Here is a 13,762-nt window from a genome sequence, read left to right as displayed (position 1 = left end):
CAATACAGCCTAGTACGGCGTGTCTTAGTGTGATATCCTCCTTTCACTGCCGCCGGATAATTTCTGGTGCATTCCTCTCGCGTAAATCGCTGGTCGTGCGCTTAGAAGGCCTTTCTAGGCCAGCAGTTCCATCGCGGTCTACGGGGTGTCAAGCTGGTGTGAAGTGAACGGGTGACTACAGGCCTAATACTCTACAAGTCCTACCCAGATTCTATTAGGGATATCAACAAAGACGAACACATACCATTAAACCCGTTCAATTAGAGCGCGATTGGCAGGACAGCAAATAAAGAATCGAATGATCTTAGTAGTTTTTTTCTTTCTGTAGCCAAGGCATTGAGAACGCTGTTCAAATAGACAAGTAGATGAATAAAGGTCCGAGGATAAGGTAAGGTAGAGGGAATCTTCATACTTACTATTGGTTTGGTATCACCGGTATCCTCAGGTCTTTGAAGGACACCGGCCATACAACAAGTTGAACATGACTATGTAGCGCGAGACACAAAAACTGTCTGGCACCGTGACGTTCAATCTTTGTCCAAGAATCAGTACACATAAACTAAAAACCCAGGCTTACCTTCCGTTGTATTCCAATGGCCCTTCAGCCTCTTCAATTCTTGATACAGGTTTGAACGATTTACGCGCAGATAGCAGACCTATACAAGAAATGATTTATTATCCACTATAAATCTAACGAAAGATATAAGTTCTGTCACTGATTATGTATATACATTATTGAATACTTAGATACGGCTTTGGTTGACCCCCTTCAATCAACCTAATTCAGCCCACATATCTTCAGCATCTCGAGTCTCAAGGCTATGTGCTGCGAGAGGCATTTCTGATAAGGGCTCGCGTTGCTGCCGAGTAGGCTGATCAGCATCGAAAACAATGGGATTGCGAACGAGGGGCCGTGCGAGTTCAGTATCGTCTTCGTCGTCGCTTTCAATGTCAATGTCAAGATTTGTGTAACCCGCCCGCCTAGCAGCGTTAATATCGATGGGTCTGGGTCGAGAGAAGATAGATTGGCCGGATCTATGATTTATCAGTCCACTGAGGAAATATGATGCAAGTGATGTATGTACTGTCTCATGACGGCTGCAAGACGGCTAAATTGTAGGACGTTTCGAGCGACAAGGAGTAGGGTATCCAAAATTTCCTCTTCTTTGCTGGTGGAACCACATTTCGCAAATGCCAGGACAAGCAATGTTAGCGCGCAGAAAATGGTTAAAACCAAGTCTACAATGTTGAACGGAGACTTCCAAAATTGCTGTGAAGAAAGAAGAATTAACTCTGATAAGGGAGAGAATATATGAGACACACCCGACCGAAGGCCACAAACCGTATGCCCACTTCCAATATCATTGCCGTGTTGATTATAATTTCAAGAATATAGAACGCGAGGCCAGGGCAGTCGTCGGTGATACTTAAAACAATTGTCGTGATAGAAAGAGCAGCCATAGCGAGGTATAGAATGATGTACGTCCGCGAGTGTACGAAGCGATTGGCAACGCCTTTGGTTATTTCTTGCCGCGTCAGAGCATAGATAGAACGGGTTGCGCTAGACATTCCAAGTCAATTTTCCGTGAGGCCAGTGATGAGAAGGCATCTCTCACGTGGGGGTCGGTGGTTCTTCGTGAGCATTGCGGTTCAGAGGGTCTGTTTCGCCAGTTTCAAGGTCGTCTCTAAAGTTTGGTTGGGACATGGAACGACGAGCATGAGGAAAGGAAAGAACACGTGCTCACTGCCAACTTTGATGACTCAGCTGTGTAGCCGCCTTTGCTTCCCGTCACCGCCATTGTTCTATGTAATTCAACTTACTGTTTTCCTCCGCCGCTTGGTCACCAAACAATTTTCTAGCACGTACCCCTCCGAAGTATCTTTAAAATGGGTGGTGGAGACCTGAACATGAAGAAGTCGTGGCACCCGCTGCTCCTGAAGAATCAGGAGCGAGTGTGGTTGGAGGAAAAGAAAGCTGTGAGTATCAATTAATTTTCAGCCTTGCATGTCGGTTAATTTGTCATCTCCAGCTCGAGGAAAAGAAGAAACTCGATCAGCTTAGGAAGGAGAAAGAAGAAGAGCGTCAGCTTCAGGAGCTTCAACGTCTACAAGAGGAGAAGACCGGGAAGAAGAGAGCAGAGAAGTTAGAATGGATGTATACAACACCTGCCACTGGAAGCACACAGAACTCGAATGACTTGGAAGACTATCTTCTTGGTAAGAAGAGGGTTGACAAAATTCTGACTGCTGATGAGAATGCCAAGGTATGTGCTCATCGTGCGTCAATACTTGCTTATCTGACTGATAACCTCTATAGCTTGGTGCATCCCATAAGAATTTTATTGCCGTACAGAATGCCAATAATGTTCGTGATATCGCTTCCAAGATTCGCGAGGACCCGCTTCTTGCTATCAAACAGCAGGAGCAGGCGTCGTACGAGGCGTTGATGGCTAATCCTCTTCGACTACGAGAGATGCAGATGCGAAATGGTATTGTACCCAAGAAGGACAAGAAGGAGCGCAAAAGGGAGAAGGAAGAAAAACGGCGACTGAAAGAGGAGAAGAAACAGAGAAAACTTCAAGATCGGTACTCGCGCTCGCCTAGTCCTTTGAACGACCGGTACAATAGCCGTGATCGTCATGACCGCCGTGACAACCAACGTCGCTCTCCCAGTCCATATAGACGCTCGTCATCCCCTTACTCCCGCAGCAATCGAAGGAACGATCGTGACTACGAGTTTTCCATTCGCAGACGCCAGAGTCGAAGTCCTATCCCCCGGCAAGGTCGTGATAACGACAGGTATCCTCGCAGTAGAAGCTCGTCCACAACCCCTTTGAGCGACAATGCTCGAGGCCGAGACAATTACTCGTATGATCGACCTGGAGAGTCGAGCTCTAGAGGGAGAGCAATATCTCCTCGTCGTGGCAAGCGATCTCGAAGTCCGAGTCTTACACGGGAGTCTCGATACGAGTCATACAATCACAAACGGCCTCGAAGAAGTCCTAGTCCGAGTACTGCGCCGAGTACCCGTGCAGATGATGACCGAGCTGCACGACTTGCAGCTATGGCCCTCAGTGCTGAAGCGACTAAGATTGAGCGCCAAGAACGACTGACAAAGCTATTGGAAAAAGAAAAGGCTGATATGGCGGCAGAGGAGGCTACGCGCTCGAAATCAAAAGGTATGGGTGGATTCCTCAGTCATGAGTCGAAGAAGGTCTTTGGGGGATCCGGTGGGTTGGAGGATAGGATACGCAGAGGTAGGGGAGGTATGGTCATTGATGCTGAGTGACTCGCAATATAGTCATGTACACTGGCACATTCATTAAGTGTAATAATAGGTCGGTATGGTAGTAAGATAATTAGTGATGTTATGTCCCAGATTTCAAAGTACCCGTATTGTAGGAATATATATCAAACAAAGAGGAGTCCCTTGGAAAAGATCAAGGAAATCTAGAAATCCGAATCTGAACTGGAAGAAGAGTACGTGGAAGAAGAGTAGGAAGCATCTCCGTCCAATGAACTGCTATCCCCGGCAAGCCTCGAAGCACATAGCAATGGCGGCGTGCAAAGGACGCCGAGGGTTGACTCGTTCTGAAGCAGTTTCGACAGGGGTGTAGACGATAGTTTGGGTGTCACTTCGCCAATGCGTTGAGTGAGTGTCATCCGTGGGGAACGAGACGGGTTGGGAGGACACTGGACCTGCTGCTTGGAGATTATGAGAAACTAGGCGAAGGAGGAATGAAGACACACTGAGAGATGAGGGCTAATGGTAATTCTTTCGTCCCCTTTAACTTCTATCGTGCCCATTGTTCCAACCCGAGATACAGCAGACAAACACTCGAACTTCCAGTAGAAATCGAAAGAATCCTGTTTGTTGGCTTCTCCTTTGATCTGAGCGACTCTTGGATATACCAGTCCATCCTGTAGTATATGAGATTAGGTTCTAGACGCATATAGACGCATATCTCACGATACGGTGGCGGTCTGAGGAAGGTTTTGCGAGCTCATTGCTGAAACGGACGTGGCGATCATTGGACATAGCGATGGAAGACATTTGAGTGAAGAGACAGTAGGTGTAGTTTAGATGTGAGTAGAGTAGAAAACGACAATGAAAACGGCGATAGTATGTGAGATGGTGGATGTAAAGAAACAAGTGTGAACTTATATGCGTGTCATGATGCATGAAGAGTCTTCAGACATTTTCATTGGCAGATCGACTTTGATTCCTTTGATTTATCAGGATAGACAATGTTCAAGTTGAAAGGCACAAACTTGTTTGTTTCCATGATGCCTGTATACACTGTAACGTATTGTCATTGTCCAATGTCCAGGATCGTATACGGCACATCGTAAGTATGTAGTACCAATTGGACAGTGACGCGTAGCACGTGCCGTGTGATATCTATAAAAGTGCGCGTTCCGCGAAATCATCCAAGTTTTCATTTTTTGAACTCTCGAACTTCCAAGAAACTTTGAAATGCCTCCTCGTCGCGCCCCGAGTCAAGGATCTGTTGTTCCCTCGCGGCCCACAAGTCCTGATGATCTCGATGATGTGACTTCAAAATGTTCCTTCAATTTGGCAGGCAGCCGGATTGATTTTTCAATAACAGGGCCCAGGCTTTGATACGGTTGACGAGCTTCAGCAGCATGTACGTATCTTCATACCAGAGCCTATACCTCTAGCCCTTAATTCGAGCTCGTTCGCCTTTATCAATCAGGGTATTAATATGCAAGACATCCTCAAGCTCAAAGTCGGTTCACTCTCTATTTGAGTGTCTTTCGCTCATGCGCCCCGTAGGCTGCAGCAATAAATACTGTCTCCGGGGTGACCATGACCACACGGCGACAGTTGCTCAAAATCAAGGTTTGCGCCGTGTGCTTATATGCGCTAAGTCTTGGCTTACGTCGACGCTAGGGAATGTCAGAGGCAAAAGTCGAAAAGATCAAAGTAAGCTCAGCTAGTGCTGAATGTCTGCTTATCTGGCTTATATTTGTGTGATGTAGGAAGCGGCAAATAAGATTCTCGTTCGTGGCAAACTTTAACGACCTGTGATAAATATTGTCCTCACAATCTGTCCTGACGATCATTATAGGGCTCATCGTTTTCTACTGGCGTAGAGGTGCAAGATAAAAGGAAGCGTGTGTTGGTTATCAGTACGGGGAGTAAATCTGTCGATGCCATTCTCGGAGGTATGCTTGACCATTGTGTTTTATTTCGCACTTACCGACCCACTATGTTCAGGCGGCATCATGTCCCAATCGATTTCCGAAGGTGTTCCTTGATAGCATGTCTTCTGTGCGCACTTTTCTAACCACTGTGGCAGTCTATGGCGAATTTCGCACTGGAAAGACCCAGTTGGCACATACGATGAGTGTAGCAGCCCAACTTCCTCCTGACCTCGGTGGCGCATCTGGGAAGGTTGCTTATATTGACACTGAAGGTAACTGTATTCATTTCTTAAATATCACTTGGCCAACTGATTTTCTTCCCCAGGAACCTTCAGACCAGACCGTATCAAAGCGATCGCCGACAGGTTTGGAGTCGACGGCAATATGGCCTTAGAAAATATCCTTTATGGTATAGGAAATACACATTTAAAAAACGCGAGGTTCTAACCTGAACGACTTTTTCTAGCCCGTGCTTTCAACAGTGAACATCAGGTATCCTCGTCACCGTTTTATTGACTATGGAGCTCACACTCGCGATAGATGGAGTTGATCAACGAATGCTCACTTCGCTTCGCGGAAGACAAGGATTTTCGCCTACTTATTGTTGACAGCATTATGGCCCTTTTTCGTGTCGACTATAGTGGAAGAGGAGAGCTTTCAGAACGACAACAAAAGGTGAGCAATTAGATCAACATTAACTTTGGAAATGATTAATGGTTTTTCAGCTTGCGCAAGTTAGTTTCGGACATTGACAATTCGTATTTTCTTATCAATGAAGCTCAACTGTCATTCCAAACATAGATGCTTTCGAAACTGACTAAACTTTCTGAGGAATACAATGTCTGACTCGAGCAAAATATTTTCTTGGTCTTCGCTGTGCTCACGCATTTTTCTGGGCAGATTTGTGTGCTTCTCACTAATCAAGTACAATGTACAACGAAATTTTCCTGCTTACGTTCTGCTTCACAACTGATGCACCTCTCTGCTCTGTTTCAGCCGATCCCGGGGCCACCATGACATTCGTAGCCGGTGGTGCACTCAAGCCGATCGGTGGCCATATCCTTTCCCATGCCTCTGCAACTAGGATGTTCCTTCGCAAAGGTTAGTTGAAAAAATCTTGAATCCAGTAAGTTCGAGGGTCCTCACATTCAACTTACCCCTTCAGGTCGTGCTGAAGAACGTGTCGCAAAATTAGTAGATAGTCCCGATCGTCCAGAAAGCGAAGCCTCGTACAAATTAGATGAAGGCGGCTGGGCTGATGTCTGAATACCTGAACTCTTTTATCTTTGCGCCTGCATGACAACGGGTTTAAGTTTCTGCGGTTTGCTCTCTCCAAGTTCTTCAACACTTCTCATCAATTGCTTTGGTTATGCTATCACCACTACTGTTGCTGTACTGTATATAAAAACAACACTCATCTGTAATTGTATCGCTACACCCAGGCTACACCGTGTAATGGTTACTACACGTAACATCATTCAACAACACTTAGCATACAGCATATGTGTGTATATAATAATATACATATGCATTGCATAGTAGTCTCCAACAATCACAACAATAGTCACCAACCGTGACGATTCACTCGGAATTAATGTTGAACATATCCCAAGTAGAGGCAAGGCCCTCACGAACCCTCCAACGTACACCATCGCCTAACCAATTTCGTACACGTCTGACATCCTCTGGATTACCTATCTGTGTACCTTCACTTTGTTTCATCTCTTGTTCGTTCTTCTCCCGAAATTCTCCCTCGATAGCCTTACTAGCCTCCCGTAGAATGCCAGTACGCTCACTAGCACGCTTTTCTAAACTTTCACCCTCCCCATCATCACCTTCATTCAGAACGTCCACATTTCCATCTCCCCAAAGTGCCGACACACTCCATCCGATAACCATCATCCCAGGGGGTCTTTGCGCCCCAACCTCAGCACTCTCCATTGCGTGCTCAATGTCTTCCAGAGTAGATTCTACCACTCTCTGGTCAGGCATCGAAGCGCGTTCGATTATAGCTATCGGGAGGTAAGGAGGGTAATCGCCGGCATCTTTCCCTGAGCCGATTAAGGTTTTGACGACGCTTCTTAGTCTAGCGACACCCATAAGCACGACCACCGTTCGAGCACGTTCGTATTTGGGCATGTCGAGCATCTTGCCGCCCTTACCGACGGGTGTTGTGATCAGGAAGGATGTGGAAGCGCCACGTTGGGTACAGGGTATGTCGAACATTGTCGGAGCAGCTAGAGCAGAGGAGACTCCGGGGATTACGAGTGTGGGTGGTAACGGAGGATGATCTACGGCAGGAGTGGTGGTAGAAGGAGACCGAGGGGGTGGGTTGCGGAAGTATAGAATTTCCTCACCGAAACGACCGTATATTGCTGGATCGCCTTGTTTTAACTAAAAGAAAGGAAGATTAGCGTCGCAAAGTCTATTTTCATTGCATAAGATCAATACTTACTCTGACAACACATCTCCCCTTCCTGGCTTCCTTCAAGGCTCTCTCCATCATCTCCTGCTGAGCCCTATCTGCATTCCCTGGAAATTTCTTTGCAATCACTACCTCAACCCTGCTCGGTATCAGCGCCAAAACTGCAGCGGGAACGAGCTTGTCCGCTAATACAATATCAGCTAGTTCGGTGAGAGCACGATGGGCTGCGATGGTGAGGAGGGAAGGGTGGCCGGGACCGGATCCAATAAGCAGGATCTGTCCGGGTTTGATGGGGTTGGGTGGTGATGGGAATATTGAATGTATTGAGGTCGGAGGAGGGGGTGGTACAGAAAATGGTGGTAATTGCGACTTCGTAATTGCCATGCAACTCAAATGAGTCTCCATCGGAGTTATGGAAGGATCTACCTCTGCTTTTGTTTCTGTTTCTGCACCCTCATCCTCTAGATACCCCTTCATGTCTTTTTCTGTCATGGCAGCAAGCTTTTCAAGCGGCCAATATTCACTAATCTGGGCAACCCATTTCATTCGCCGGCGTGTGCGGTCAGCGGTTGTTTCAACATCTGGGCTCAAACCATTCTCTTGAATGGAATCCGTCCGACCTGGACGCTGGGGTACAGGTGAATTTGGCGTAGGTGCTGTATCAGTGTCTGCACAAGGATCGAGTTCTTCGGAATCTTCCGTCGCTGAAGGGCTTGAAAACCCAAGGATAGAAGGGGATATTTGTTCTGCATTCCTGTCCCTCTCCTTTGCCAATGCTCTCATCTTTCCTACATTCCCGACAGCCTTGCCAACATCTCTCGGTAATCGAGCCACAATTTCGCGCTTGATACGTCCAGCGAGGCGACATCCTTGACCGTTTGTAGTAATTGCTATTTGGAGTGCTCCCCCGTTAGTGGGGAGGTGTGCAGATGAAGAGCCTCCTGAGATTACTGGGGGATCCGGGAATCGATATGCAGTAGCGAACGAAAAGTCGCATAAATCAGGATAATCTGTCGTGTTGACGTTAATATTCCGGGAATGGCAAAGAGTGTGAATGGAGCGAGCGGACGCTCGGGATCGACGGGTTGTGGTGGAGAGTAACGTATCTGTTATACAAAGGAACTTCGGGGAGACTGAAGGCGGGAGGCCGGAAAAATATTTGTCCAGAGCGAATGTATCCACAAGATCCGGGTTCACGAGTTCTGTATCGTGTGCAATGTCGGAAAATTGGTCTAGATCAACCCAGCTAACCTGCCCGTGGTTTACTCTCCATCTGAGTTCTTCGCAAACGGTTTTTAAGTTACCTTTTCCGAGGACAACAACGGAAGCGTTGGCTTCGATTGCGGCAAAAGCACGTTGTGCGGCTAAAGGTCCAGAACCAAGGATGAAAAAGGGTGCTGGTTGAGAGTACGGTGATGGTCTGAAAGAGAAGGACAAAAGCAGTGACGCTCCAGGTTGAGGGATAGAAAATCCTCCAGTTGTCGAGTTAGAAGACGAAGGAGTAGGTAAACTCATGATTCTCGAATTATTTAACGTCGAAAGGGAAGTATTTCCTCCGTTTACAAGTTGAGATGGATATCTGGAGTCGATAATTGAGGAATGATTCAAACTGCACAAAGAAAAAAAAAAAGTCATACCTTCTCTGGGAGCTTGAGTGTAAGTGAAGAAGCCATTTCTAGACCTCCAGCAATGCAATTAACCATGATTCCGTCGAAGACAGCAACAAATGCGCCGCGATGAAGGTGTAATTATGAGCAATCGGGTGTTCTACGTGATCATCGGGTGCCAAACGGTCCGGATGTTTAACTTTTTTCTCCGTCCCATCCTGTCCCATCTGGATGCCTTAAGCTTCGTCGTTCTCGCAAATCGCATTATAATCTTTCGCTGCAACGCTTATACATAAATGGATTCGCATCAAGTTTAAAATGATGCCAGCTCATCTGTGCAAGACTGCTGAAGGTAAATTCTACTGGATTGCCGTGCGTCTTTCATGTTTTCTACTTCGGATCTCCTTCAATTCTGTCTATGCGGTCTTCTTGCAAGCCTCCACACAGAAATCAATCTGGATTGGTACAAGCGTGCTACCGCCGTATGCTGGCTGCTCCTCCCATCTCTCTCCCGGACCATATCATCAGAATCTACGCACAAAGGAATCTGGAGATTGCGGAACCCATTTGCCCTTGTCTCCTTTAAGTTCTGTACATGTACCAAACATGGTCGGTGCTGTTTCACGTAAAACTCGTGCCTTGAGTTTGTCTGATTGTTAAATTTCCATCTGCGCATCCTCAAGGGTCCATCAACAAAATGCTTTCCGAGAAATTGGACGTTACCATAGTCTCCTCGAGGCAGGCCTACGCAAAACATTACCTTGTGGATCATCTTGTTATATATCCACCCCGTAGACTTCAGCCGTATTTCGCAATTTATCAATTTTTGTTCGCCACCACCTACTTTTGCCACTATCTAACGTCCCGACCATCTTATTTTTCATGGCTGTGGTGCGAGCAGTCAACCAAGCTATTCTGGCTTGCGATTCACGGTGGTTCAGGACACGACGTACTCACGGTAAGAACTCCAGACTCTCACAGAAGGTTTCATTAACGAGCTTATCTTAGCCCAGTGCGACTCCGCGCATCTTCAAAGCCTCTAGTTTTCGGTCAGAAGAGACGTGTCCGTTCATTAGACGCTAGTCGTTATGAGATCGTGGTAAACTTTTGGATGGAGCCTTGTAGATTGCGACTCCGAACAGAATAGTGTTATATCCACTTCGTGTGCTCGTCTTTCTGGCTGGCACTGCGCGCTTAGCGAATCCTCTGGTAAGTTAGTCAAAGTATACTTTGTCAAAGAGCTGTCTTCGATGCATCGGGGCCGCCCCGAAGCCACCGAATGTCAAGAGATTCGAGGCCTTCATTTCCGTTCCAACATACTGGTTATCAATTTTCTATATTTGTGTGGCTTCTGCTGCCTGCTGGGATGACCTTGCGGCGCGGCTAACGACATGATGCTCATCGTAGATATTCAAATATCAGAGTTATCGATACGTCGCGCCACAAAGACCTGAATACCTTAGTGTTTATTACATGTAGAGGTGGATCAAAAATCTGGTATTTACATACGTAGCGCTTGACTGTTTGAAGGAAGTGCGCGAGGGTGAGGTGCAAAAAGTAGGCGCGAAGTTCGGGACGAACAAGCCGACTGGTGGGAGAATTCAAATTTCAACCAAACAGCCTCGAGGCGTAATTCCTATATAGGGATGCCATAAACGCGGTCCATTTTGTTGAATAGCACCCATCACCACGACGCGACTTTTCCCTCCTCCTTTCATCATGCCATTTCTTTAAAATCCCAGAGTCTTTTCCCGTACCGAAATCCCCAGGACCCTCCTACCTTTTCTGTACTTCTACCGGGCTGCACCACCATTTTCCGACTCTTGAACAAATTGCAACGACAAAAAACGCTCTGATACGACACCTTTGATGTAAGTCAAAATCTGTGTGGATACATGCACAATCAATGACCAGGAGCAGTTCAATCATAATCTAATACTGCACAACCAGTAATGGATGATCAACCATATACGACGCCCGACGAAGACCCTTTCAGTGTACGGCCCCTGCTTCAGCCTCGCCGGAGACGTTCAAGCATGCTCGATAAATGGATCCAAGAACAGCAAAAGCTTCCCAGCTCTCCGCAATCCACTCCTCGTGCCAGCTGCAACACACTTGGTCCTCGCGGTAATCCATACTTGGCTTATCCTGATCTTGGAATACCGCAAGAAAGCCGCAGCCGTTCTGGCTCTGTGATAACGTTGGGTAGCTATGACCTTGTAGATGACGAGGATATCCCACAAGGCTCGATTCCCGAGGTAATTTTGCAACTGTTTCACTTATTTTGATCGTTCATGTTTGAGACTGACTTTGTATCACTAGATTCCTCTATCACCATCAACACCAACATCCACAGCTCACAAAGGCTTTCTAGGGACACCTACATCTTTTCGCAGTCTGCACAACCCTTTCCGTTCTCAATCACCCGCGCGTTCTTCGACACCTACAGCTGAAACAGCTCCCAGGACTCCTTCTCGTAAATCATTTATACCGCTGAACTCTCGCCTTGGCCAGGGCTCAGAACGAAGTAAACCCAAACAGCATAACAGATCCTCAAGTCTTTCGATACTCAACAATCCTCCTCTTTCCCCCTCTACCTCTTCCCATATGCCTGAACCTTTGCACACACCCTCCAAGTGGCGCCCGAGTGTGCTAGGATATTTCTCTTCGTCCGCTACCTCTCAGGTATCATTTATTCCCTCCGAAACCCTTTACACACCTTCTCGCCCAAGCGTATCATCAAATTCCACCGTCACGACCACGACCAGCATCACATCTGCCACCGCCACCGCGAAGAATAATGACGCACCTGTCACAACTACCAGGCTTCCTCTGAACAGTGGCGTTGCATCTTTTCGGTTGCCGCGACGTTCTCATGCAGATATGTTGCATGTTCAAAGTTCCAACTCCGTGGAAAACAATGTCCCCAACTCTTCATATGCTCGTTCTTCCAAGGGCGGCAGTACGCGAATACCCTTAGCTCCCAAATCCACTGTACGACTAGCAAACTCCAACGTCAATCCAATACACGATGATGACGAGGAGAGGTCTCCTGCTCCGGTGCCTATCGCGAAACATAACGCGAAACCGGAGGTTGTATTTGTTGCATCCAGCAAGACAAACACACTGTCAAAAATGTCTTTCGCCGCTCTATCTTCCAAGAACAACAAGAAAAAGCGGCTTATCATTAGCGGTATTGCATCTAATGATGTCCGGAAGTTTGAGGGTGTGAAGACCTGGTGTGAGGCAAGTCAAAAAAGCTAGAATTCTGCTGTTGGTTTCATTCTTACCCATATATCAGAGCTTTGGAGAAGTTTCGCACATCATAAGGATGCCAAATAGTGATTTACATGTTCACTTCCGTAGCGCAGATGTCGCCGACACGGTACGTGTCTGGTGTTCTTCACGTAGTCCCTTGTGTTCTTAGTGTGTTCGAGCACAGGTTTGTCGTCTTCGTGCCAAGGTTTACATCGTAGGCTGCGGTAGCGTAGGCGTGTCCTGGACTACTGGCAACACTAAGCGATAAGCATTACCCTTTGCGATTGATTCTCCTTTTGATGCTTCTCCATTTCGTGTTCTTCATGCAACAAGGTAATAAAACTATGTGTGCTGTACACTTCAATGATCATTGACCTCCTTCCCTAACAGCTTTCAGCATTGTATAACAAGCAAAGCCCGGTTACCCTGCAAGCTACTTTACTGGTCACCTTTATTCATTGTATATCATCACGACTTTTGCGCTGGACTTTCACGAACTATCATCCATGCCCTTTATACCTATCATCACCGTGTACACGGCTTCAAGTACCGGAATCATGCCCGTACGTTGTCGGTAATCTTTGTACCTCTCTACACATGCTGACCTTCCCCCTAGAAGTTATGCCCCGTCTCCATACGCTACTGCTATGTTGCCAGTCTTTCTCAGGACTAATCTGCTCTCTACAAGCAAAGGATCCATTTCTAGCATACCCTCATCTCATACAGCATACCCTCTTTTGTACATATATCATCCCCCTCCTTTCCGTTGTCTATACTCTTTATCTTATGTATCAGCTTCTACATACACTTCAGTGGTTATACAGACTGTATTAATGAGAGAAACCAGATAAGAATGCGAGGATCGGCGTTAAACTGATTGTAGAGAGAAAATTTGATAGGGGGTCGAAAATTTGATAATCACTGATCAGATTATCAGATTCAGTATCGTTCAAGAAAAAGTTCAGATACGACGGTCTTCACACTCTATCTATCTCATGACCTCTGATAACAAACTTTCAGGCATACTCCAGCAAGAATGGATGCAAGGCTCCGAGAAATAGTTTTAATTTAGCACAGTCGGGGTAAGTATGTGTGTAGTTGAAGGTAGTTGACTTGGACTTGTCGTTGACTTGAACGCACCTAGCGCAGGCCGCCGAATTAAGAGAAGGAATATCTAGGAATATGAAGAAACAAAACTCCGCCGCAGGAAGACTCAGGTCCAGGAGAACAAAGTTTAGGAGACATTACTAGGTCATCATGCCTATGTTTGGAGTGAGCAGACAGTCTATATTGAAGGTGCGGG

The 13,762-nt window shown here is 46.6% G+C and overlaps 7 protein-coding genes across 7 annotated transcripts; 4 read left to right on the top strand and 3 right to left on the bottom strand.

Annotated features, from left to right (window-relative positions):
* Positions 1–614: 614 nt before the first annotated feature.
* C8R40DRAFT_1125343 (uncharacterized protein) lies at positions 615–1,770 on the bottom strand. Its single transcript, XM_046228979.1, has 4 exons — positions 1,617–1,770; positions 1,324–1,561; positions 1,086–1,270; positions 615–1,035 (listed from the first exon to the last, which is right to left on the bottom strand). Exons 1-4 carry the CDS (start codon positions 1,703–1,705, stop codon positions 774–776), a joined length of 774 nt encoding a protein of 257 aa, XP_046081941.1. The 5' UTR covers positions 1,706–1,770; the 3' UTR covers positions 615–773.
* A 117-nt stretch (positions 1,771–1,887) lies between these two features.
* Positions 1,888–3,289, top strand: C8R40DRAFT_1163059 (Pre-mRNA splicing factor-domain-containing protein; the record flags this gene model as incomplete). Its single annotated transcript, XM_046230330.1, has 3 exons — positions 1,888–1,977; positions 2,031–2,264; positions 2,318–3,289. The coding sequence occupies 3 exons, from the start codon at positions 1,888–1,890 to the stop codon at positions 3,287–3,289; spliced, it is 1,296 nt and encodes a 431-aa protein (XP_046081940.1).
* A 161-nt stretch (positions 3,290–3,450) lies between these two features.
* On the bottom strand, positions 3,451–4,054 carry C8R40DRAFT_1175348 (uncharacterized protein; the record flags this gene model as incomplete). Its single annotated transcript, XM_046232311.1, has 3 exons — positions 3,451–3,705; positions 3,751–3,921; positions 3,971–4,054. The coding sequence occupies 3 exons, from the start codon at positions 4,052–4,054 to the stop codon at positions 3,451–3,453; spliced, it is 510 nt and encodes a 169-aa protein (XP_046081939.1).
* A 423-nt stretch (positions 4,055–4,477) lies between these two features.
* Positions 4,478–6,729, top strand: C8R40DRAFT_1211634 (Rad51-domain-containing protein; the record flags this gene model as incomplete). Its single annotated transcript, XM_046233195.1, has 14 exons — positions 4,478–4,552; positions 4,611–4,751; positions 4,799–4,864; positions 4,916–4,948; positions 5,005–5,025; positions 5,094–5,190; positions 5,325–5,441; positions 5,495–5,578; positions 5,636–5,661; positions 5,710–5,844; positions 5,895–5,903; positions 6,070–6,100; positions 6,166–6,270; positions 6,335–6,729. The coding sequence occupies 14 exons, from the start codon at positions 4,478–4,480 to the stop codon at positions 6,433–6,435; spliced, it is 1,041 nt and encodes a 346-aa protein (XP_046081938.1). The 3' UTR covers positions 6,436–6,729.
* A 21-nt stretch (positions 6,730–6,750) lies between these two features.
* C8R40DRAFT_1175346 (tetrapyrrole methylase) lies at positions 6,751–9,109 on the bottom strand (the record flags this gene model as incomplete). The annotated part of the gene is made up of 2 exons (XM_046232310.1): positions 6,751–7,563; positions 7,625–9,109. The coding sequence occupies 2 exons, from the start codon at positions 9,107–9,109 to the stop codon at positions 6,751–6,753; spliced, it is 2,298 nt and encodes a 765-aa protein (XP_046081937.1).
* Positions 9,110–9,437: 328 nt separating this feature from the next.
* Positions 9,438–10,694, top strand: C8R40DRAFT_630155 (uncharacterized protein). The gene is made up of 3 exons (XM_046235703.1): positions 9,438–9,810; positions 9,885–10,159; positions 10,210–10,694. The coding sequence occupies exons 1-3, from the start codon at positions 9,585–9,587 to the stop codon at positions 10,282–10,284; spliced, it is 576 nt and encodes a 191-aa protein (XP_046081936.1). The 5' UTR covers positions 9,438–9,584; the 3' UTR covers positions 10,285–10,694.
* An 87-nt stretch (positions 10,695–10,781) lies between these two features.
* Positions 10,782–12,906, top strand: C8R40DRAFT_630206 (uncharacterized protein). The gene is made up of 6 exons (XM_046235704.1): positions 10,782–11,072; positions 11,122–11,459; positions 11,524–12,447; positions 12,503–12,586; positions 12,644–12,792; positions 12,850–12,906. The coding sequence occupies exons 2-5, from the start codon at positions 11,154–11,156 to the stop codon at positions 12,725–12,727; spliced, it is 1,398 nt and encodes a 465-aa protein (XP_046081935.1). The 5' UTR covers positions 10,782–11,072; positions 11,122–11,153; the 3' UTR covers positions 12,728–12,792; positions 12,850–12,906.
* The last annotated feature ends 856 nt before the right edge of the window (positions 12,907–13,762 follow it).

This window comes from Lentinula edodes (genome assembly GCF_021015755.1).
Source record: "Lentinula edodes strain Le(Bin) 0899 ss11 chromosome Unknown C8R40scaffold_42, whole genome shotgun sequence".
NCBI classification, from domain to species: Eukaryota; Fungi; Basidiomycota; class Agaricomycetes; order Agaricales; family Omphalotaceae; genus Lentinula; species Lentinula edodes.
The sequence above is the reverse complement of the archived record's forward strand: the minus strand, read 5'-3'. Positions and strand labels throughout refer to the sequence as shown.